Source organism: Sparus aurata, chromosome 12 (assembly GCF_900880675.1).
Source record: "Sparus aurata chromosome 12, fSpaAur1.1, whole genome shotgun sequence".
Lineage (NCBI taxonomy): Eukaryota > Metazoa > Chordata > Actinopteri > Spariformes > Sparidae > Sparus > Sparus aurata.
Genome location: NC_044198.1, coordinates 7,314,115 through 7,338,188, shown reverse-complemented (window position 1 = coordinate 7,338,188; position 24,074 = coordinate 7,314,115). Strand labels below are relative to the sequence as shown.

The window sequence follows — 24,074 nt, the reverse complement described above, 5'->3', positions numbered from 1 at the left end:
ATAGAGACAGAAGGGAGCCCGAGGGGTCAGAGCAGGGGTCAGGGCATATGCGCGTTTTTTATACAGGATGTTTGTTCATTGGTGAAAGTGTTTAAACCTTAAAACCGAAAAACTCAATAATGCACGGTGTCCCTTTTTCTCAAAGAAATTCTCAAAGATATCATTTCAGTCTATGTTTGTGGAGTATCAAGGTATAAAAGGACACCGTGTGAATGGCCCAATGTCATTCTGAAACTATGAGCAGTAATATGTTGCTACAACAGCCCCCACTCTTCTGGCAAGACCCCCTGCAAGAGCATCAGTGAGGTCAGTCGCCATCCAGTGTTGGACCCAGTTGGGGTCAGGGCTCTGAGCAGGCCACATCATTTGTCAGTGCTTTACAAACCCTGCGCCAATCATTGTTTGAAACATGAATCTGTTTTAATGTGATATGCTATCCTCAAGGTTTATTTAGGCTTAGGCACAAAAAATATGGTTAGCGTGTGGCAAAGACCATAATTTGAAGTACTTGGTTGAGGTTTGAAAAACGATTTGACATGCGACTCCATATGTCCACATTCTTGGGCAAGTCAAGTCAAGTCACGGGTTGCGTCGAGTAGAATTGCAAGTCCCGAGTCAAGCCACTCCGAAAGTGCTGACTCTTGGCACAGGCACGATGACGATGATCTGATTTGATCCATGGACCATCAGGTAGCATCGCGAGGAGCTTGACTGACAGGGTAGTCATCCAGTCATGACAAAGCCATTCCCGGCATTCGCTCACATACCAGGTAACTTTACACAGACACTTTAAATGGCAATGTTGACTATGTTGAACAGTTTTGATGGTTTTGGTATTGAAACTGCAAACATAAAATGAACTCGGACAAATCATTCAAGCCACCAAGTCTCAAGTCAAGTCACAAGTCTTACATCTCCAATTCCAAGTGGAGTCTTGGGTCATTGATTTCTTGTCAAGTTGTAAGTCATCAAAGCAGTGCCTCGAGTCGACTTGAATCCAAGTCTCAATAATCTGAGACCTTATTTCTGTCATGATGAGAGCAGACAAGGTGGACCCAAATGCAGAAGAACGGCAGGCAGGATCACAGCACACAAGGAACAGGCAAGCACAAATGAACATGAGGGAGTGAGGTGAAGAAAGGGGTAATGAGTGGAAAAACACAAGGAACAGCGAAGGAGCTGTTGGCTGGAAAAACACTAGTAACAGTGCTTGGCTAACAAAGGAGATGCAGCGTAGGTGTGGAGGGAACGCTGACTGAGGAGGAACACAGGGAACAGGGCTGGACTAATTACACTGATACAGGACAAGTATGGAGGGAAAATGAGAAAAGAGAAGACACACACAGAAAATGAAATTGAAAGGACAGGAACAGGACAATTTCTACTTTAAGTTTAGGGGTCACCATGGGTACAGTACTAACTACTTTGTTAACTATGGCGTTATATTTGTGTCAAAAGTTGCGCGTGCGAAAACACATCTTCACGCGCGCACACATAAATTATTTCGTGTTCGATCTTCGCGCTCATCAACAACAGAGTGAAGCAGAGGCAGGTGCGAGCGAGTAGAAACAACAGCGACACGCACTACAGCACGGTACAGCTGCTTTGAGCGCTGGCTCACTCCCGCTCTTGCTCTCTCTCTCCTCTGTGCTCGCTCGCGGTGGAGTTCTGCTCGCTCGAAGCAAGGACTTTTGACACTTTGGGGGCGGAGACCAAGGCTGACCCCGGCCCTCTTATGGTGGTCATTTTCCAGCCCCCACGTGGGTGCCTTTTCAGTTTTCTGCTGATGACAGCTTCCGTCACCGACAGGAAGCTCAGTGGCAGTCTAACAGGTGACTGACACGTCTGGACTCACAGCAGCATTATAATGACAACTGTGTTCTAATTGGAAATCCATGGCAAATGAATTCAATTTTGATTTGAATTCATTGCAAATAAATATAATTCTGTCGCTATTTGTCAACTATTCTTATCAATATATGCGCTTGTGTTAATTGCTTTGAACTTACTACTTACTACACCTGTAGTCATTGACGGTAATAAAATAGTAAAATTGGATTCTTTTTTTTTTTTACTTTCATACTTGAGTGAGGCAGACTAACAGGTGACTGACAATGATTTGCCAGTTGACTGCACAATAAGTCTGGACTCACAACAGCATTATGATGATGATAATATGATGATGATATCAGATGATGATGATAACTGTGTTCTAATAGGAAATCCATGGCAAAAAAAATTAATTTGGATTTGAATTCATTGCAAGTCAATGAAATTCTATCACTATTTGTTAACTATTTTTTACTTATCCCAAACTTACTCACTGATGCATCGTCTTGTTTTTTCCCAATGCACTTAATACCACAATGAATTCCTCAAAAACAGTATCCAAAGGGGTCAAACAGATCCACACATCAAGCTGTTTGTGTCCTTTCTGGTATGTTGTCCTTGAATAGTCTTCACCGTGGTGTGCTGTGCTGTGCTGCATGGGGATGCTCCAATCGCTCGGAGAAAGGCGTGCACATGTATGGCTTCCCCAAAGACAGGGGAAAAGCATGGGTGGCTAAGGAGAAATTTAACCACCTACAAAGATTTTAATAACAAAAAATATTGGAGGTAATCACATTCAAACAATGCATTTGCACATTTGCACACTTCCAAATACCACACCACTGGGAACTTCAAGATTTTTTTTAATTAAAAACAGAGAACACATTGCAAACAGGAAAAACACTGCAAAAACCAAGGGAAATTAAGTTGCAATTTGCCACCCCTTCCAAGAAGCCTATGATGTCATTCCCCACATCGAGGAACTGTTTAGGACAAAGACTGGTCCCTCCCTCACGGAGCTTCTAGTGAGTCCCACTAGAAGCTCCGTGATAAATAAATCAGGTAAATTGTAAAACGCAGAGGGTGTGTTGGAGCAGGAAGCTCTGGCACTCTCCAGCAGGCTTCCATCATGCTGTGGAGTAAAAGAAAAGATCATCAGGAGATTTATTAGGTTGAGGTTGCGGATTGAAGCAAAAAAATTAAAATAAAAATACAAAATGAGAGGAAAAAACTAAGCTTAAAAAGATGGCTATCTTGGAAGCATGAGCCGAGCCAAACCAAGAAGGTGAAAAAGAACAGTGGCCTATTTTCAACATCAAGCAACCCCAGAACAGCTGAAAGTGCTTCAAAATAAAGCCAGCATCACTGTTCCACCAACTACCAGAAGGCTACAACCATTAACAAGAGACGTCTAACATCCTCGTCATCATCACTCCTGAGCTATAAGACCTTTGGGCCTCACTCTTCAGTTCTCCTGATGTGCAGCATGCAGCATCAATGCCGTATGATAACTTACCCTAACCCTAACCCTAACCATATATTCATTACAGTTACGAATATACATAGACTCATCACCAATGTCATAAGGCGCACTTGTGCAATCATAGACAATCCAGTTCAACTGCTCTGCCATAGATTCTTACATTTATAAAACGCATATACATTTCTAGTTTTAGCTGACATTGTCAAAAAGGGGATAATTCTGGTTGCTGTTTATTACAGGAGTCATAGTGGATGCTGCTGTGCTGCGCTGCATTATATTCATCAGTGTTCCCGATATTTTGCCCTCTCCATTAAAACACTTGAAGGCAAAATATAAGCAACAATTGTCGAGATAATGCAGTCCAGCACAGCACCACCGCCCACTATGACCTCAACAAATAACATGAAGTAGAATGAACACCTCTCTGATAATGTCAACAAAAACTGAACATGTATAAGATTTATAAAAGCAGAATTTATGGCACAGCTGTTGTACTGCACTGCATGATGTTGCACAGGTGTATCAAATAATATAACTAATAGCGTTGGTTATGTGTAGTATGATTCCTTTAATAATACTGCAAGGTAATACCAATTTAGTGTGATTTATTGTGCCTGACCCACCTTATTATGTTTCCAGTCTCACTGTGGTCCACTCATCACTCCTGGCCTGCAGCATGCAAGATACAGTTGTGAAGTGGCATCACTGCACCTATATTCGAATATCAAATAAAAACTGACAGCCCTAAAATAGCAGGCTTTTGTATAATTGTATGGGCTGCAATATTTCACAAAATAGCTCTCTTTCTAGCTAGCAATATGTAAAAAAGTCAGTGCAATGCGGTGGGTGAGAGACATTGTGAGCTCGCAGTTCCTAATCAGTGTCCTCATATCATATGCTTCACCCATCATTCCGCAGCCTCAAAGATATTAAATTGATGTTTAACTACAATCACACTGCCTGTTAATTAACCTCGCTTCTAGTATAAATTGACAGCAGTGGATCAAGTTATTTTTAGAGAACAGAATTGACATTTATCAGCCTGTTGCACGTGTTGCTATCGTTATCCAGTCTGCTAGCCTGAACTTTTAGCTGTTAATATTCTCTAAATCTTCTCATCTGGACTCGGAGAATCCGCCAACATACTTCATTACTCATGTCAATTTATTTCCGATGCACTACTGACATGAAATTGTCATTCTTTAGACATTTTAGCTTGATCAAGTATCGCTCCGACCATCTGCTCCATAGGAATTACATTGAGAGGTGCTCCATCATCCTACACCGTGTGAAAAAACTGAACCATTGCAGTTTTTACTCGCTCGCACCTGCCTCTGCTTCTACTCTGTTGCTGAATATGTGTGCGAAGATCACACAAGTGCGCGGAGTTGAAATCTTTTGACACAAATATAATGCCATAGTTAACTAAGGGAATGATTATGGTCATTACTATGGTCACTAGAGGGCTTTGTCATGTAAATTTAAACAAATGTCTTTTTTCATGGGAGGACAGTCTCCTTAATGAGCCTGGCTTTGTGCAAGGCGGCGCTGCCATCCACCCAAACTGTTGCCACAAAGTTGGAAGCACTTTAAAATGCTGTAGAATTTATACATATTTAACATTTCCCCTTTTCCCTTCGAAACTAAAGAGCAACTAGAGCTTTTGACAGCTTTTTTCTACTTACCACAATTGTAGAAAATATTGGCAGTTAAGAGTTAGCGTTTCAGTCATAATCACACAAATCAGCCCCAGTCGAATGGGGTGTCCACATACTTGCGACCGTGTCATGCACATTCCAATGAGAAAAGAAAGGATTTTTCAGCCTGGTTATGAGCTACGACTCTGTGACTCTTTGACCCCCCTCAGCACGGAACTGTCGTAGTGGAAACAGTGTTTAACCTCCAAATGTTAACCTCTATCTCCCGCTCCGCGCTCTTCAGAGTATCCATCTGTCCTTCCTGCGGACAGTCCCTCCCTACTCCCACCAGGCGCACGTGTGGTTCGACCTGATGCGCGAGTTCAACTGGAACCACATCATCCTGATAGTGAGCGACGACCACGAGGGGCGGGCTGCTCAAAAGAGGCTCGAGACCCTCCTGGAGGAGAGGGAAACAAAGGTGAGACGCTCGGGCTGCGGCGTGTGAGAGCATTGAGCGCGTGAGCGTGTAGGGTTTTTTTTTTTTTTTTTTTTAAAAACCTCAAAGGTCTTCTATGTATGTAACTGTTTTCCTTTCTGTTGTGTGGCCACATCTCTTTCTCACCATTGTGTAAACATTGGCTAACATTCCTAGAGACATCTACAGCGTCTAATGTGGTCTAATCTGACAAAAGTTTGTATGTTTATTTGCTCATCTTCACGTTGCTTTTCGCCATAGTCCAAATTATCCTGTGTCTATCCACAATGGGAGCCAAATAGCGGACTTTAACGTGGGGCTTTGCAAACCATCACAGACGGAAGTGTTCCATTGGTGGAAGTCAGGTGTGTGTTTCCTGAATCCTGATGAATGGCCTGCCTCGTTATTGTGCACGCAGGCCTTGTGTAATACCACCCTGTTAGGTCATGTTCACAAGATACGTACGACTTTGTTTGTTTTTTTTTGCCTTTCGGATACCGCTGATGCATCCATTTTAAGTGTAGCTCAGAGCAGTGTATGTGGGTCAGTGAAATGCTGATCTTCTCTGAGTCAAAACAGACTTGAGACCTCGATGATGCGTGCCCTTTAGGAACAGAGAGAGAGAGAGAGAGAGAGGGAGAGACAGAGAGAGGGGGAGGCAAAAAACGACTGTCATCCATTGCACACATTTAATAAGACGATATTACCTTGGGATATTTTTCCCCCCACCGCTATACTCTCTGATGCTTGTCCCTCTCTAGGGCTCTTTGCTGTAATTGTGTGGCCGAGTGAAATGAGTCCCGATTCGGAGATTTAATTAAATCACAAGCTGATGAGATGCTGAACATGACACAGACCCGAGGTAATTCACGGAAGACGGCTGCAGCGAAAGTGAAAGCTGCTTAAATGAAGTGACGGGGATCAGTATTGATTAAGAGCCACCAATAGGATAACATTTCAAACATTCGGATTAATCACGTCAGATTGTGCTGACGATGATACTGTGATAGCATCGCAAATGTGACTCGCATCCTGTACTCGAGAAGAGAAATCGCTGTTGTAAAAGCTTTTGATGAAAATCCAGGAAGTGCCTTTTTAATCAGAGTTTGGATCTCAAAATGAACCCATCTGTGCATCCAATTCAATCCAATAATACTGAGGGAAGTCGCTTCAACTCTGCGAGGTTTGTGGGGTTTTAATTACGCATATATTTAGACATGGCTGCAGGGCTAGCTTGAGTGTTTTCAGGCCCCGGGCATGATTTATTTGAGAAGCTCTCCAACAGTGTGCGTCAGTTATTACACTGAAAGCCTGGTGAAACTTAAAGGATGAGGCCAGTGATACTAGATAGTTTCCCTACTGTCAGCTAACTAGACCAAAGCCAACAATGAACTGATCTACAAAGTCTGTCATATCTTCTGTTATAACACTGTCTGCCATAAAGCTCCATTGGTGTCCAAAAGTGATCAAAAACCACCCCGTTTGCCTGAATGAAGTTGGCAACATACATCCCTGCAGACCATTGAAATGTAAAAACTTTACATCTTCAGGTTCAACTTTCAATTGTACATTTTATAACTCTGTGCTTCTGGCCTGGTTAGGTGTAAGCACAGAAACACCTTTGTTATGGTTAGGACAAGCTAGCGTTTTGGCCTACCTTGTTCCGTTGCCAAGAAAACGGCTGGACAATGTCTCGACGTCTCATCAAAAATATCTGGTGCTTTCACACGTACAAATGTTAAAACACAGTCTTGAACAGTGGTCTCTGGCTTGGCAGCCTCCTCGTCTAGTTGTAACCCCATTAACATTCTCTCCAACATGAAAGTCAGCTAATGTATGACTTGATGTGTTGTCAAATGTCAAAATGGTACAAACCAACATGCCGCCGATTGCCAACACGTTGATGACTGAGCTGTTCAAACACATGAATAAACCACTGTTGTGCTGGGTTAATATGAAAACAACACACTATAGATATTTTTTGTTAATCACACATACACTGTCTAGCTGCAGTTAATATTTACTAGTGAGCCAAAATGTGTATAAACCGCAGCTAAAAACAGTCCATTATAAAGGAACCACTTTTCTCTTTGGTGCCTGTTTTGAAGGATCTCTTCCACACATGTATTAAAGCACTTCAAAAGAGTACTCAGTGTGTGTCTAATGGGGTTTTTTGTTGAAAAAGAAATTACCGCATCAGAATCTTTTAAATGGCATCTACCCTTTCTCCCTCATTAAGAATCCCAAAACTGCGTGTCTGCATCACATTTGCCGGATATCGGACCAGGATTGGCCTCCAGATTATTTGTGATGTCACAAATCACACTTATGGGCGCCATCTCTTAAAATCAGATTTTCAAGTGCACACTTTCAGTAGATGAATGTGAGAACAGCCTTCTCGTGTATACATCATTCTACACAGTGAAGCTAAAAAATTCAACTGTCGCAGCAAAACGAGGAAAACGTATTTGTGACTGGAGGGGGACTTTAAAGATTTATGTTTTTCATAAGAACCAACGAGCTCAGAGCAGACGAGAAAGACAGACTAACACTTTGTTGGTTTTGGTCTTTAAATGGGATTCGTTCTCAAGGAGAAAAATATACACCAGCCTTACCCTTTAAAAGAATAGTTACAGTAGGTAGACTGTCCTTTTTATGGGAATTAAATATCAAATATACATTAAAAAGAAGGAGATATCCTCCTCAATTTTGTTAGCCGTGAGGACGTTTGGAAATGTGCTTTTTTGCGCTTTAACAAGATCAGTAGGTGTATCCTTTAATCCTGAAAAGAAGATGAGAAGAATCCAATACATTCTGATCTTTTGTTTGTCTGAGCGCCCCCTGAGGGTTACGAGGCCCAGCGCAGGATCGACCCAGCGTGTGTCGACACTGCCAGAATAACAAAACCTGTACCGGCTCTTCTATCGTACGTATAGCGCTGTCAGCTGAACACCCGAACAGCAAATGCAGCTTCGTTCGACTGCTCTAGGTGACTGAAGAGGAAGTAAGTTTGGATGTTGCAAGACCGCAGCCTCGTCACATTATGCTCTAATTAAAAAAGAGGGAGGTGTTGTTCTTGCTAATCACCCTGATGTGCTGCATGAACCCGGTGAATTTACATGTTATATTTAGCTCCATGCCAAGTTCTTAGCGAGGTCGCACAATCACGGGGGGATCGCTGTCACCGGCAGCAGCGAGGCTCTGGACACAGTGGACTTAGTCAGAGTGCAAACGTGACCAACACGACATGAAATATTAATGCCTGACTGAGGATACAAAAATAGAGCGCTCAGAAATTCTCTTGGGGAAAAAAAGACAAAGACAAGTTTTTATTTTTTTTCTTTTGCGCTGCCGGATGTTACTAATGGAAAATATTTCTACATGCTGAAGATACATAAAGGCTCGCAGTTCATGCTACGATCCTGAGACGTGGTTACATGGTAATTACACAGGAGTGCTCAAGAAAAAGGAGAAAAAACCTCTCTCACTTAGTTGTATACTTAACCCTTTTTCAGTGTCGTTACACACAATTTTGTTTCGTTGTATAACATTGCTCTTCCATCTTTGGAGAAAACAGAATTTTATGAGATGGAAAGAATTGAATTCTCTGTAACCTCACTGACAATTTGCTCTAGCGATTGTTGCCATGGCACAAGAAAATGTGTTGCGCGCGATCCTTCAGTTTGGTTAAAATCTTATTTGATGATGACTCTCAACGTTAAGAATCACAATCACTCAAACTACCATCACCCTGGCATCAGGGTTGTGCAGTAGTTCTTCAAAGCTTTCAGTCGTGAATGGGGGAGTTTGTGCTGATGGCTGAATGGTCAGAGTCGACTTTGTGAAGGGAAAGAAACAGTCCCGGAGTGCGCTGGAGTGTGAGCCGCGGAGCCAGGCAGCTGTGAAGGAAGCCCTGTGAAGCAGAAAGACGATGTGTTTTCCTGCAAAATGGCTGCCTGTCTCCGGCAGGAGTCCCGAGTGTGTCCTCGCACACACACACAGACCCGGCCTGGAATCCAAAATGGTGACGTCTCAGATTTTTGAGATTGAGCTGAAGTCAGCAACCACTGAGAGTCAGTATGTTGTCACGGGACCAAATGACACACTACATACCAACTGTGTATAGTATGGGTTGATATTTCTTAACAAATAGTACACCAATATTTTGTCTTTGAAGCTTGATTGGGGCTTTTTTCTGCTTTAATTTGATTCGTCTTGATTGTGTAGATTTAAAGTAAATTGGTACCCGCAGTTATCAAAATCTTCATAACCATTAAAAAATAGAACAGTACTCAGCTGAGTGTATACCTCCGCCAAGGTCTAACAGATCCCTTCAATTGAATCAAGCCTAATTCCAATGTCAAACTCCATAGCTCTGTAACCCTATGCATTTTAAACCACCCATAACTGCTTAACTAATTTGTAAGCATCAAATTCCACTCAATCAGAAAAACAAGCCACCTTAATTGATTCTGTTCATCAAGACCTATGCATAATCCCCTGAGAGATTAACCAACATGTTGAAAGACGCAAAAGATGAGTATAAATTCTGTGAATGCGTCCCTTTATTCAGATCTGCATCAAAAGTTAATGAGATCTGGACACAAATGAAAGCATAACCTTCTTGGTGGAGGTTCAAATAAATCCACAACATTTCTGTCAGTTTCTGTCACAGCGTGTCATGACAGTCATGAAATATAATCTACAGCAGTGTATTTCAATCCTCTTCCTGAGGCCCCCTGCCCTGTACCATTTCAGACGTTTCCCTGCTCCAACACGCCTGATTCAAATCATCAGCTCGTCGTCGAGCTCTGCTGAATAATGATAATGAGCTCTTCATTTGATTCAGGGACAGGGGAAAACTCTGAAACATGCCGGGCAGGGGTCTCCTAGGAACGGAACTGAAAAACACTGATATGCGGGATTTCAATTTTAAATTGTTTTCGTGCAGCATCTTTCACGTCAGCACCGCGTTTCTCTGACTGAATGAAACACCTCATTTATAAAACCGTGCCATCACACCAGAATCCAGTCGGTAGTTGGGTTCAGGCAACAAAAGCACTTTGGTTCCAGTCGGAAAAGATATTTTCAGGTCGTCAAACAGTCACAGATTTGAATCTCCAGGATTCACTTTGGTTACCTTGAGGGAGAGGTCGTGATTTAGGCTTTATGTTAATAAATACCAGCTCATGAAATTACAACAAAATCTAATCTTTTAGGATTTATGTACATGGACACAGAATGTTCCATTTGAAACTATAGATTTGTCATTTGTCATCGCTCTACAAACTGCTGTGATACTGGGTTGTCTGATATGTTGTTCCAAGTCTCTGGTCGCACTAGTAAATAACTGTATGAGGACAGAACTGGCTGCAGTCTGTGGAGATGCCATTTGAGAGCTGGAGAAGATAGTGAACAGATGGTTGGGTGGATGAGAGGTTTCCTCGCGCAGTTTTGCAAGTAGAGACGGCATCAAACTTTTAATGAGCTCTTCCTTTAGCTTTAATTCTTTATTTTTTTCAGGAGCCAAGAACATGATCCGTCTTTGGCCTTGATGGAGTGTGAGTTAAGGTCGGACTTGTTTTGTGTGTTAGAGTTAAGTTTCCGGTTGAACTGATTATTGCTGGAGCCGGAGCATTTTGACCGCTGCATTTTCTCATTGATAATCGATGCAGCCGAATCAGCATCCTCGAAAAATGTATGAATTGAACACATGCTCAACAGAAACTTGACGTCTTCAGCGTGTTATTCCAAAGCGGACATCTCTGATGTTCTTTGCAAGCCCCACCGTTAAAGATCCCAATTTGAAGCAGAAAAGTGGAGATTTGTTGGAATGCTTTACTGCCCTCCATTTTCAACTGTTTATAATATTTTTCTGTGTCTGCATATTTTCTCTGTGCACATTACTCATCAGAATAAAAAAAGGAACTATGAAAACCTCGACCAACTGTCCTATGACAACAAGCGAGGACCTAAGGTATATTTGCATGGTCAATGCACGCCGCCCACCAACTTTCCAAACGTAGCAACTAGAAACCAGCCCAAACCAGTCACCAGCCGAACCCAGAAATGTCCCTCTCTTGGTAGCACGTGTTTTCTTTAATTTTTTACTTTGAGACATTTCCCTATGATTTAAATGACGAATGATTTTGTTATGAAAAATCTATAATTTTCCGGTCATTAAAGAAAAAAAAAAAAAAAGACGCCAGTGAACAGCGCCCCCGCTTTTATCATTTTCATTTTCTCCTTCAATAAAGGAATGCATGTACTCAGAACACACACACTCACACACAAAAAGAGTTTGCAAGTCTCATTCCTTTGTGGAGAACCGGTAGTGTGGGACAAAACCGCTTCCCAGATGCTACTTCCTCCTGTTCTGTAGCACCTCCCTAGTTTTCAGCAGTCTTTTTGTTGGGGGAAAACGTCCCCCTCACCCCCCTTCACCCGTTTTTAGTTACTGGTTGCATTGACCTTCTTCTTCCCCCCTACCTAACACATGCACGTCCTTCTTTGGAGCCTTGATAACCCTCAGTTTGCATGCGAACAAATGCAAAAGTTTTTTTTCCCTTCAAGCTTTTTTTTTTTTTTTTTTTTAGTTCAGCCGGTTCCCCTGGATCGCTTTCCTTTTTATCTCTGTCTCCCGTTTTCAAACTAAATCGGCCAAGCTCGAACCCAAGCAGGTAAAGAGGCAGCATGGTGTCTGAGGTAGGGAAAAGTAGCTGGCTTGACCTTTCTTATGCCCCGATCACAGGCAGAGAAAGTCCTCCAGTTCAGCCAGGAGACTAACTTAACTGCCCTGCTGCTGGAGGCGAAAGAGCTGGAGGCCCGAGTCATCATCCTGTCCGCCAGGTGAGATCCTTTTTTTTAATCAAAAATCACACATTCACATAGTCCAAGATGGGAACAGTGGTGAATCATGTTTACCTGACACCTGCTTAAAAATATCCTACCCATGATCCTAGTCCTGGGTAAAAAAAACTAACAAATTGTTTCATTTTTATTAATTTGTTCATTACCGCTTGATGAATTGTTTTGTCTATAAATTGTGAGAAAATAGTGAGTTTATGTCATCAAAATCCCCCCAAATGTATTTGTTTTCATTATATTTCTGACAAACAACAAATCCCTAAAACTGAGAAGATGGAGCAGCCAAGACTTTTTTTGTTTTGTTTTGTTTTTCAGCATTTTAGCTTCAAAAATAGTTGAATTCAGTTTCAGTTGACCAGCCGATCAATAAATCTACTAATCATTTCAGCTCTTGTTTTAACCCAAATCAGCTTCAACCTTCTGTGGAACCCAGCTGTGGATCGTATTGTTCACTTATAATCAACATATAAATTACACCAATATATTCTGGGCAGATTTTAGAAAAATGTACAGATGTTTTTTTTTTTTTTTGTCAAACGTGTCCAAAATTGTACGAATCGCTGCTCGAGGCAAATCTAAATTCCCTTTTGATGTCAGCTGCTGAGATCCAACAACACAATATTTCGCCATGACTAGGCTTAGAAACATTGCAAACAATGTCTGACCTCCTGCCTTTGCCATGTCTGGAAGAGAGCGCTCCGTGCTCCCATGGCCCGATGTCACAGAACACAAAGAGATTTTCCAAACTGGATGAGACAGGGCTAAGAATTAAAAAAATATGACGTGCTAGTTGGGAAGTCATGAGGCGTCCCCAGTGCTGTGTTGTTGTCTTTCCCAATTAGCGCTTTCGCTCCGGACAAAAAAACCCTCCAACACCCAACAGCATCTGGCTTCATCAGCTTTGGGAAAAACAACTTGTCTAATATGGAGCCACAACTTTCCCTGATGTTTTACTCACTTATTTTTCAGTGAGTTTACCCCAAAAGCTAAAGAGAAAATTTAAAAGAAAAAGTCAGGGCTCAAGAGATTCCAAATTGGGGCATCCTGGTGACCAAATGTTTAACTGCATAAAACATAACTGCAGCATCCTTCCTGTCCCCCCTTGTCCGCCCTGAGAGTATCAGCTGTCCAACAGAAGCATAACAACAAGGGAATAATCTTGGACGTACAACAAATCCCAAATAACTGTGAATTAATAAGCCACTCCTGAAAACGAACGCGACATGCCTCCCTCACACACAAACAACAAACAATCTTCTGTCTTCTTTTTTCCCCACGCGGTGAATTCCAGTGAGGAGGACGCTGCCGCAGTGTACAAGGCTGCCCGCTTCCTCAACATGACGGGCTCGGGCTACGTGTGGCTGGTGGGCGAGCGGGAGATGTCGGGTAAAGCCCTGAGCGAGGCGCCAGACGGTACGTTCATCCAGCAGAGATGCGGCGTGAATGTACGAGTTAACCCCCGGGCTTTCCTCGGAGGCCCCATCGTAACGCAGAGCAGGATTTAGACGGATTAACCGTGTAACGATGGATGATTAACTGTTTAACTGCTTGTTGTTGTGTGTTGAGCGTTTAAACGTTTAAGCATTACGTGTTTAAAGGTTTAAATGAGTTGTATCTACAGTACACCTTAGTTCGATTGTCCATGCCCTGGATTATCTAAAGGTAAATTCATTGTGCTCTCCTGCCATATTAATGCCCTGGTTTCTAATGAGTTATGAAGGGAGACTTTTGCAACAGATAACTGATAGAATGGTAAGCTACAACAGCCTTTTCTTGTCTCTATTCTTGGATTCGTTCTCACACAAGTCTCACAGTATTTTATCACTTTGTGGTCACAAACGTCGAGCGTCTTCTCCCCACTCTACGCACAAACCAACCCCCACCCCCCGCAGAGCGTTTGTTGTCCTGTCCGTGTCCAGTCTCTCCCACGTCCACTGCAGCCTCTCCCAGGAGTCTGCAGGACCGACGGACCTGGTTGCAATCAGAAAACTTAGCTGAAGTTGGATTGCTGCTTTGTTTTAAATCTAGGTCTCGTGGTAGTTTTTGTTTTTTGTTTCCGATCACAAGTCATACCTTGCCTGTGCTTAATCCTGAAAGCTTAGCCGGTAGGGCCCAAAAAAAAAAAAAGAAAGAAAAAAGATCCAACTTCAAGGGACTCTTTACACATGCTGAAAAAAGGTCATCAGCGGCAAACTCCGAAAAATGATCCATTTATTCTGCTGCCTTGGCTCATAAATGACTAGATGTGGTTATTTCCCCGAGTTATCTTCCCTGAGATTCACAGGCACAGGATGGATCATGCAGCCGATGTCTGACCTTTATCCAGGATGTCTAAACTGGAGGCCCTATAAGTTTTTTATCCACTCTGTGCATTGCAAAAGGATCCTGAGAGGCTGTAGCCGGCTCAGATCAGTGATTGTCTTTTGTTCTTTGTCGGCCTGGTCTCAGGTCTGATCGGCCTCCAGCTCATCAACGGGAAGAATGAGTCAGCCCACATCAATGATGCGGTGGCTGTGGTCGCTCAGTCCATCCAGGAGCTCTTTGAGAAGGAGAATATCACAGAACCCCCGAGAGGCTGCGTGGGCAACACCAACATCTGGAAAACAGGGCCGCTCTTTAAACGGTGAGAGTGACGCATCATTTCAGCTCGTGATAAGCCCTGACATTTATAATTTGCAGAGCGCTGTAGCAATTCAATTATTATGACAGACTGGTGTATAAAAAGGCAACCTTGGCTCCCAACAATTTTAAAGATATTTTTAGCAGGACATATCCAGGATTTCTGACATTTTTCTCCTTTCATGTAGCCAGATGCATCAAATCACGATTCCTATAGCAAACCAACTAGTGTTTCTGATTGGTTGAGTCTGAATTGTACATATTCTCTCTTAGGGACAGTTCACCTAATAATCAAAAATACACATTTACCCCTCGGCTGTTCTGTTAATCCATCTAGACTGATTTGGTTTTGAAGGTATCGACCTCGACATTTCTGCCCTCTCCTCTGTATAATGGAACTAGGAGGAGGTGCTGGACTCGTGGCGCTTCAGAAAGCACCAAAAAGATTATGTTGAAAAACTAAACTGTGTTCTCTCTTTTGAGAAATCATCACCTGGTTACTCATGATAACCTGCAGTCCTTGTTATGAGCAGTTTCAAGTAGGAACTATTTTCTTTCTTTTTGATCCTCTGTTAATTTTGGGGTGAACTGTCCCTTTAATGCTGCACTAATCAGCAGTTTAGTCTGTATATTTACAATCGATCAGCTCAGCAGTTTCCACTGGAAAGTTATCTTATAGAATCAGTTCAGCAGTTTTTCCAGAATGTAAACTCTTTATTTGTCACCTGCAGACGAAGTGACCGAGTTTTTCAACTGACCCACTTAAGAGTGTTTTCTCAGCAGCACAAAAAAACTGTATGCACTGCTTCCCAACAGACGTGGTGACAACAACAGCAGATATCATCTCCACTCCGCGTCGTTATGAATCACTCATTTTACCGCATGCACTGAAATGGAGTCTAGTGCAGAATGATGCGCGATTAAACGCTCCATTTCACTCCTAATAGACGACACGCGACGCCCGAGTAATCGTTTTCATTTGCTTCCCACAGGGTGCTGATGTCATCTAAATACCCAGAGGGCCTCACAGGACGCGTGGAGTTCAACGACGACGGCGACAGGAAGTACGCACACTACAGCATACTCAACTACCAGAAGAGTCGACTCATTCAAGTCGGCATTTACAACGGAACACAGGTAAACTGACCGGCAGAGACGACCCTGGCCTACTGGACAGAACTGAAATGCAAAATCATGGCGCTTTAAGAAAAAAAGGCCACCGCCTATTTCCTACTCACTGCCTGAGTAGTCAAATTCTTTTTTTATTCATACCGGACATGCAGCTCCAGTTTTCTATCTATAGCACAATGTAGTCAATGTAGGGCAGCTCCTCGGTCCCCTGTCTGTCCACAAGAACACTGCAGTTCAGCCAGTGCTTTTACAATGCAGCAGCAGCAGCAGCAGCAGTGTGTCATAGTGAATTTGAGGTGTATTTCAAATACATACTGTTTTTGTATTGCTACATTGAACTGAAACATACAGTACATTATCAAAAACTTTCTTTCTGCTGCCCAAAAGCCCAAACCTTTCATGGAGTGTTAAGCTACTCCAAGCATTAATAGCGACTGTCAGCTTTTAGTTGATTTTGCTCGGTTAGGCCGCTCATCATGTAACCTTTGGTTGAGTCATGGTTTGCGATGAGCCATGCCTTTTGTTTTCTGCACTGCAGGAGGACTGCAGATTCTGTTAACTGCGTTCATCTCTAGATGGCAAGCAGGAGCAGCATGCGTCTGAAAATACAAACCTTACCATGTCAACCTTTATGAGCCCTTTAGAGATTAAGAGAAAAGCATTTCAAAGAGTATAACTGTTGATCATTTTACAAACCACAATCTCATTTTCCGGATAGATTTCCAACCTTTCAGGCAGGCTGGTTTGCGTTCATTTCTATGATGTATGAACAACCAGATGGTGACATTCAGTGCCACATTCCCCTTATAGAAAGTCCTTTGGGTTCGGCTTTAAAATGAAAACATCGCTCATGGATTCAATTGTCCGTAAGCGGAACAACCGGAAATGATCCTGAACTCATAACTCAGTGGTTCTCAAAGGGGGGTCCTTGACACCAGATGGTCCACAGAAATTATCTTCACTCTAATTCCTTCCATAAGTGGCACAGTGACAGAATGTGTGACCTTTTTGGTCATCTGTTTCATCAGCACATCCTCAAGCTAATGAAATATTGTTAATAACCAAAATGCAAGCTTACTGGACCTATGTCATAAGCATGCATTTTGCTCGGGTTTAGGTACAAAAACTACTTTGTTAGGTTTAGGAAAATGTTTTGGTTTGGGTTAAAATAATTACGTAGCTACTGTAACCTTCGTTACAAATGTACCTACGTCACGGCACCTACATGACGCAACTTAACTTCATTAGTAAGTCTAAACAACTCACCGTTGACTTCTGGTTTCACGCTGGCCATGAGCGGCGGTCTCCTGAGCAAGAGTCTTGTGCTATTTCGAGTCCATCCCTGACCTCCTATGCTTTTCACTCTTTATCCTACTTCTCCTTACTTCCTCCGTTGCAGCCATAATGATAACTACAGCCATAGAGCTGGTTTCATACACTGTTTGTTATAATATTGCCCAAAGCTAAAATCTTATCAGATGGAGGACCATAGTCTAATTTATGTGAATTTAGGGGTCATTGATGTAAAACAGTTTGAGATCCACTTATATAACGTGATGAAAAGGGAAAATGGGCGCAACATTGACTCGTGCGGCTTTCAAAGCATTGCACTTTGTAATGAATTCGGAAAGCTACAATGTAACAGACATTTAATAATGTATGCTTTGAAAAGTTGCCATGGAGGCGTCACTCCACGACAACTGAGCAAAGTCTGCAACTCTGTGAGATGCTGCTGAGAGCTCTGGAAAACACGTTCCCGAGGCCTCAGGTATGATACATAAGTCAGAGGTCGGCGAGGTAAATAAAGGAAGCGCCGAGCTGTGGTTATATAAAGCTGACTCATTAGAGATGCTCACCCACAGTGTTGGAGCCTCATCAGCAGTAAGCCTTCTGTCAGCACTCACCTTTAATGCCGTATATGTGTGTGGCGTCGCTGCAGGTGGTAATGAACAATCAGCGGAAGATCATCTGGCCCGGAGGAGAGACCGAGAAACCACAGGGCTTCCAGATGTCCACTCGATTAAAGGTAGGGCGCCTTCGCTTTGCTGCCTCAATGTGACGTTGGTGTCCACACACATAGAGCTGATATACGCGCATTGGACAGCGCGCTGACGTTTTGTTTCTCAGAGGGGAGGAAAGTTAATCTGCATTCATGAAGGCAGAAGTGATGTATTTGCTTTGACTTTTATCTCTCCCAATTTGTCATAGGTCCGCAAAGAAACCTCTCATCTGTATCCTTGTCGGTTATTTTTACATTCATCCGTCTGTCCTTCCGTGTACATGTGTATCTGTGGAGATGTGCATTCGTGTATCCGCTGGGTTTTTTTTCCAAGCATTTCTTCCCCCCCCCCCTCTCTCTCGCCGCCTCGCCCGAGTCCCTCGGGATCGGGCCGGATTGAGCTCTGACTACCTGATAAACAGCTTTCTGTCCCGTTTGTTGTAGATAGTGACGATACACCAGGAGCCATTTGTGTATGTGAAACCCACGCAGCCGGATGGAACGTGCAAGGAGGAAATGACATTAAATGGAGTCTTAATTAAAAAGGTTATCTGCACTGGGCCCAATGAGACCATCCCAGGTAACACATCAGGGACGTTTATACTGTCACTGTGCTTTTACTGCACCCGCCAAACACCCACTGGAGATGCATACATATATATGCAGTAGGTATCTATATATGTATGCATGTAGCTGAGTGTGCCATTCAGAGTGAGAGGCTGTCAGGATGCTTGGTGTGTCTGCTGTGTTTTTCCGGCAAACGGCGTGATTGTGTGCGTGGCTGTCTGCAGTGCACCGTGTGTCACGCATTTCGTTCAGTCTACGTCCGCCGCCTTTGGATTAAAAAAAAAAAAAACACACAACAAAATCTAACATGTTTCACTAAGAGTGATTTTAACTTGCAACCCTTGCTGGTTTTGTTACAGGACGCCCAATTGTGCCCCAGTGTTGTTACGGCTTCTGTATTGATCTCCTGATCAAGTTGGCTATGACCATGAACTTTACCTATGAAGTGCACCTGGTGGCCGATGGGAAGTTCGGAACTCAAGAGCGGGTGAGTTTTACATTTATAATTTGTTATATTTTGGACAAGGCACAGGTTGCACGCAGTATCTCACATTCAACACTTTTCGTGTCTCTACCTAATTTTTTTTATTTTACTCCACAAGCAGTGGTGATCTCACTAACTACCCAGACCTGTAGCAACAAGCAGCCATAGAGACACATATAACACATGTCCAGAAGGTGAATCTGCCCACTGTCAATGTCAGTTTTCAATGTCTACAATAAAGGATTAGGTCGGCAGTAATCAATAATTTTGATGTGTTAGGCATTTAGAAAAAAAAAAATCATTTCCAACTCACCTCACCTCTAGCAAGATCCTAGATGTATGACCTGGAAAAAGGGTAAAAGGGAAAAATGCATTTTAAATTGCTACATAGTTACCACATGTACAAAAACATTCAGCCAGCAAGTTTTTTTTTTTTTTCTATTCTATTTAGTGACTAAATATAATCTTTTGCTCATAAATTCTATCCATCAGCTGCTGTGATGTTTGATTAAAAGGTCAATTTCACGCTGCACTGGTGAGGCACAATTTATGATTGCAAATTGATTTAGAGTCCCAGAGACATAACACTGCCCTTCGTAATACAATTGAAGACATAACATGTGCCATTAAGACCTTTTAGTGATCTGATTCTATTATATAACGGCCTTATCTTTTCTTTCATATACAAAAACGGGAAGACACATACATACACATCACTTAAATCCTAAAGGTCATCGTTGCACCATATACATCATTCACCTACCAAAACATTTCTTGTCTTGACAGGGCTAATCCATTTTCATCAACCCCCTGGGAAATGATGTCGAATAGGACAACCGCACCGCCTAAAAACACAGTACCATAGAAGGATTAGACATTTAACCTAACCTTGCAGTGTTCAAGTTGTTTTTGTTCACTTTTTTAAATTTATAGAACCTACTTTATGTTACCTTTGCTTAATCTCCCGAGCGGTATTTTTTTGCTAGCTACAAAAGTTTACACAGTTTGCTTACTATATTCAGAACACAATAACTTCTATCTAACAATTAGCTTGCAGTCAATGTTAGCTTGCGTTAGCTCATGTTAAGATAACATTTCTTAGCTTACACCTGCTTAGCTAACAGCAATGGACTTGAGACTCACGCAGTTGGTACAGATCTCACGCTCTCTCTCTTTGTTTAAATCAGATTCAGGCAGGCAAGGTTCGGAGCTTAACTGTTCTGTTATCAATTGACCTTATAATATTTCCTATCGAACCAGGATGATCTCTTGAGCTTCAAAACTGTTTTTTCCAGGCCAAAATGGCAGCATGACTGTGTAACGAAGGCCAAGACAAAAACCACATCTACAGGAGTAAGAGGAGAGACAGGGCAGGAGCTGATTTTCTCTGTGGGCCCAGTCATCTCTAACCCAGAACAATTCTGTCCTGTGGGCAGTATTACACATTTGGTGTTCTTAAGTGCATGATCTTATAAACTCCTGAAAATAACAGGCTCTCTGTTTTTGACAGAGCCTGTTCCAAATGCGGAGCACGCCTAGAACTTACGTCCCCACTAGGCTTAACCCAAATCCTTAAAGCTCGGAAACATTCTGCGGTCTAGACGACAGCAGGTTGATAGCTGATTCTCATGTTCACGCCTTGCTTTTGGGACTTCAGGTGAACAACAGTAACAAGAAAGAGTGGAATGGTATGATGGGAGAGCTCCTGGGGGGCCTGGCTGACATGATCGTAGCCCCGCTGACTATAAACAACGAACGAGCCCAGTACATCGAGTTCTCCAAACCGTTTAAATACCAAGGCCTGACCATCCTTGTTAAAAAGGTAAGTGTCCACTGTAAACCATCTGGTACTCTGTCAAGGGAAACAACCACTGGGGAGTTGCATGTTTGGCTTAGCTGAGGAATTATCAACCCTCTAGGGCAATTTTTATCCCTCGCGGATCAAGGCCAACTGTTATTTCATTCCTTGATTTCTACAGTGCAATCACAGGGAAACATTGTTTAAGGGAAAACACTCATTTGTATTATATTGAGAAATAAAGGAACTTTTAACTGGTTATGAAATGTTCTAAATTTAATACTGATGCCTATATGACCTGCATAAGCAAACAACCACTATCAGCAAGACGATTGGTCATTTCTATGTATTAATCTTGATGCCTGCCAATGGCTTCGATTCTGAAAATCAAGATTATTTTTTATGGTGGGTATTGAGGAATCTCACAGACAGGAGGAAAGAGGCTGTTCTGTAGTCTGGTACTGCCATCTGGCAATGCCTACATTGCCAGATGGCAGTGGAATGACTGACTTTTGACTTTACATTTGATTCTACTGGCTTTGCTGTGTTTTTAAAAAAAAAATAGTTTGTCCAGTAAAACCAGTGGGAGTTGGTTTCTGCTGTATCACAACCATACCAAGGTCTTTAGCTCTTGCTGCCAGTCAAAACCTACTTTACTACACCAGACCATTTATCAAACAACGCTACTGTTCTTCAGAAAACTTAATACGTTCTATCTCCTGACCAAGGTGTCCTATCCTCCTATCTCTTAGCACACTTGTAAAACATGCATCAAATCTGCATTCATTTCTGCCAGTGGTTATATGATGAGGCGATGCCAAGACGACTTTTCAAATCAGGAAGTTCTGGCCGTGACCATCTTACTTCCATAAAACTAATACCATCTTAAAATTGTGAACAACTCAAGCAAAGTCCAAGAGTCTGTGTTATGATTGTAACCCATACAGATATGAAAAGACACAATAGTAGAGAAGAGCAGTAAAGTAACAAAAGAAAGTATAGCAAAGCTGGTCAGTTAATGATAGTTTGAATAGTACATGGGTTAAAAAGGTCCAGCATGTAAGATTTAGTGGCATCACTCTTTAACCTACCTTACGGTGGTTGCTAAATATGTGAAAAATGTGAATGGCTCTCTTATGAGTCGGTGTTTGGTATCTCACACTGTACATATATGAAATGAACAATTCTAAATTTGAGGTGGTTCATCACTAATGAAAACATAATAACGGATACCATGTTTCATCTCTGGTCCTTTACTGGGATAAACTTGCAAACGTGAGGTAATCGAAGTTGTTCATTATCAATCTACAGCTAACTTCGGTGTGTGTTTTCAGGAAATCCCTCGCAGTACACTGGACTCGTTCATGCAGCCGTTCCAAAGCACGCTGTGGCTGCTGGTGGGTCTTTCGGTGCATGTGGTGGCGGTGATGCTTTACCTACTAGACCGGTTCAGGTACACGGGGGACATGTGTTTGTGTGTCTGTGCCCATGTGTGTGTGTTTATGTGTATTCACTGAATCAGTGAATGTGTGTGTGTACATGCACTCCTTCGCGCTGCAGATCTTCCCTCCGTGTGGACTCGAAGGCAGACAGAGGTGAAGATTGACTCCAACCATCCCACCGCTCTGTCCCTGTGCAGCCGTCTTTGTCTGTTTTCTTTCACACTTTGTGTCCCTCTTTGCTTTGCTCACTCACGTTCAGTTCTCCTTCCCTGCCTGGGGTCGCCAGGGTTTTCCCCTCTACAGCTTCTCAACGATTTCTCATTTTATCTCCTGCAACCCTCCCAATTTCTTCCCTTCTAGCCCTTTTGGAAGATTTAAAGTAAACAGTGAAGAAGAAGAAGAAGATGCCCTCACCTTATCATCTGCTATGTGGTTCTCCTGGGGAGTGTTGCTGAATTCTGGTATTGGAGAAGGTGAGAGAGAGGCCCTGAGAAAACAAAATAATCACCTGAAATCTTCAAATAATCACTCCACCAGTAAATGCTCCTATCCTCCCAAAACACTATAATGCTGTCAGGCACTTTGGTCTTTTAGACAGTTTTGCTGTTGTAAAAGGACCAAAATCAAGGCGTTTGTGGCTCCGGGTGGTGCCTCGTTGTCATGTTTTTTCCTTGAGGATGACAAATTGGTTCCTTTTGTGAAGAAAGCCGTTGCTGCAGCTTGTCTCCAAACAGTTTCCTCTCCTCTTTTCATTTGTGATCAGTTTTTTCTTTTCATGTCCCATATTGCAGTTGGTTATTTTACGGTAATTGGGTTCTGTGACAAAGTCCATGTAATCTTGAAGAAAGAGCTGTTCAGAAAAAGAAATATTTCGCGAACTACTGTACATGACTAATTCAATTACACATTTTAAAAAATGACTGAGCTAAAAAGGACAAATCTGTCAACCACACAGGTGCGCCGCGCAGCTTCTCAGCGAGAATCCTGGGTATGGTGTGGGCCGGATTTGCCATGATCATTGTGGCTTCTTATACTGCCAACCTGGCAGCCTTCCTGGTGTTGGACCGGCCTGAGGAGCGCATCACCGGCATCAATGACCCAAGGGTGCGTACAGGATGGCATGAGGACCATGGTACCACATGGCAAAGTCTTTCTGTGTTTTAAAAATGTATACACAAAAACAAATTGTATAAATTCGGCATCCATGGAAGTCATTATTTGTCCTTGTGTCCTTGTGCAGCTGAGAAACCCATCCGACAAGTTCATCTACGCCACGGTGAAGCAGAGCTCCGTGGATATCTACTTCCGGCGGCAGGTGGAGCTTAGCACCATGTACCGCCACATGGAGAAGCACAACTATGAGAGTGCCGCCGAGGCTATCCAGGCTGTGCGCGACAAGTGAGTCTCGGCCAGGCCGGGCCGACCGGAGCACGTGTCGGCCGGCTGCTCGACCTATCAGGCACACAAAGCAGGGCCAGTCCAAGTCAGCTCGGGGGGTGGGGGGAGGACATGGACCTCTGGAACAGATGGAATCGGCAGGATTTACTGCGGCATTCCCTCTGATCCAGGCCCATCGCCCAGCCAAGACAGATGTCAAGGGACAGGAGCAAGAGTGGACGTGTCAAAAGCACTGGCACCAGTGTGAGGTTAAGCTAACATTGAGTCCAGGAGCCCCCTTTTTCAGGTTGTACCCAGACGAACATCTTTGAGATGGGGGGAATCCAATGGGGGACGCGCCC

General features: G+C 42.9%; 1 protein-coding gene across 12 annotated transcripts in view; it reads left to right on the top strand.

The window, feature by feature from the left end:
• Window positions 1-24,074, top strand: part of grin1a (glutamate receptor, ionotropic, N-methyl D-aspartate 1a) — a 43,107-nt gene that overhangs the window by 6,086 nt on the left and 12,947 nt on the right. For 5 of the 12 annotated variants that reach the window (XM_030436515.1, XM_030436513.1, XM_030436518.1 and 2 more), the window contains exons 3-16: window positions 5,255-5,431; window positions 11,343-11,405; window positions 12,180-12,277; window positions 13,587-13,708; window positions 14,744-14,918; window positions 15,907-16,051; window positions 17,985-18,071; window positions 18,489-18,636; window positions 18,971-19,098; window positions 20,753-20,917; window positions 22,228-22,346; window positions 22,696-22,808; window positions 23,291-23,439; window positions 23,576-23,733. In XM_030436515.1, coding sequence (XP_030292375.1) covers window positions 5,255-5,431; window positions 11,343-11,405; window positions 12,180-12,277; window positions 13,587-13,708; window positions 14,744-14,918; window positions 15,907-16,051; window positions 17,985-18,071; window positions 18,489-18,636; window positions 18,971-19,098; window positions 20,753-20,917; window positions 22,228-22,346; window positions 22,696-22,808; window positions 23,291-23,439; window positions 23,576-23,733 — 1,847 coding nt within the window. The remainder of the gene's footprint in view (window positions 1-5,254; window positions 5,432-11,342; window positions 11,406-12,179; window positions 12,278-13,586; window positions 13,709-14,743; window positions 14,919-15,906; window positions 16,052-17,984; window positions 18,072-18,488; window positions 18,637-18,970; window positions 19,099-20,752; window positions 20,918-22,227; window positions 22,347-22,695; window positions 22,809-23,290; window positions 23,440-23,575; window positions 23,734-24,074) is intronic. The other 7 variants (XM_030436524.1, XM_030436522.1, XM_030436514.1 and 4 more) reach the window with 3 other exon arrangements.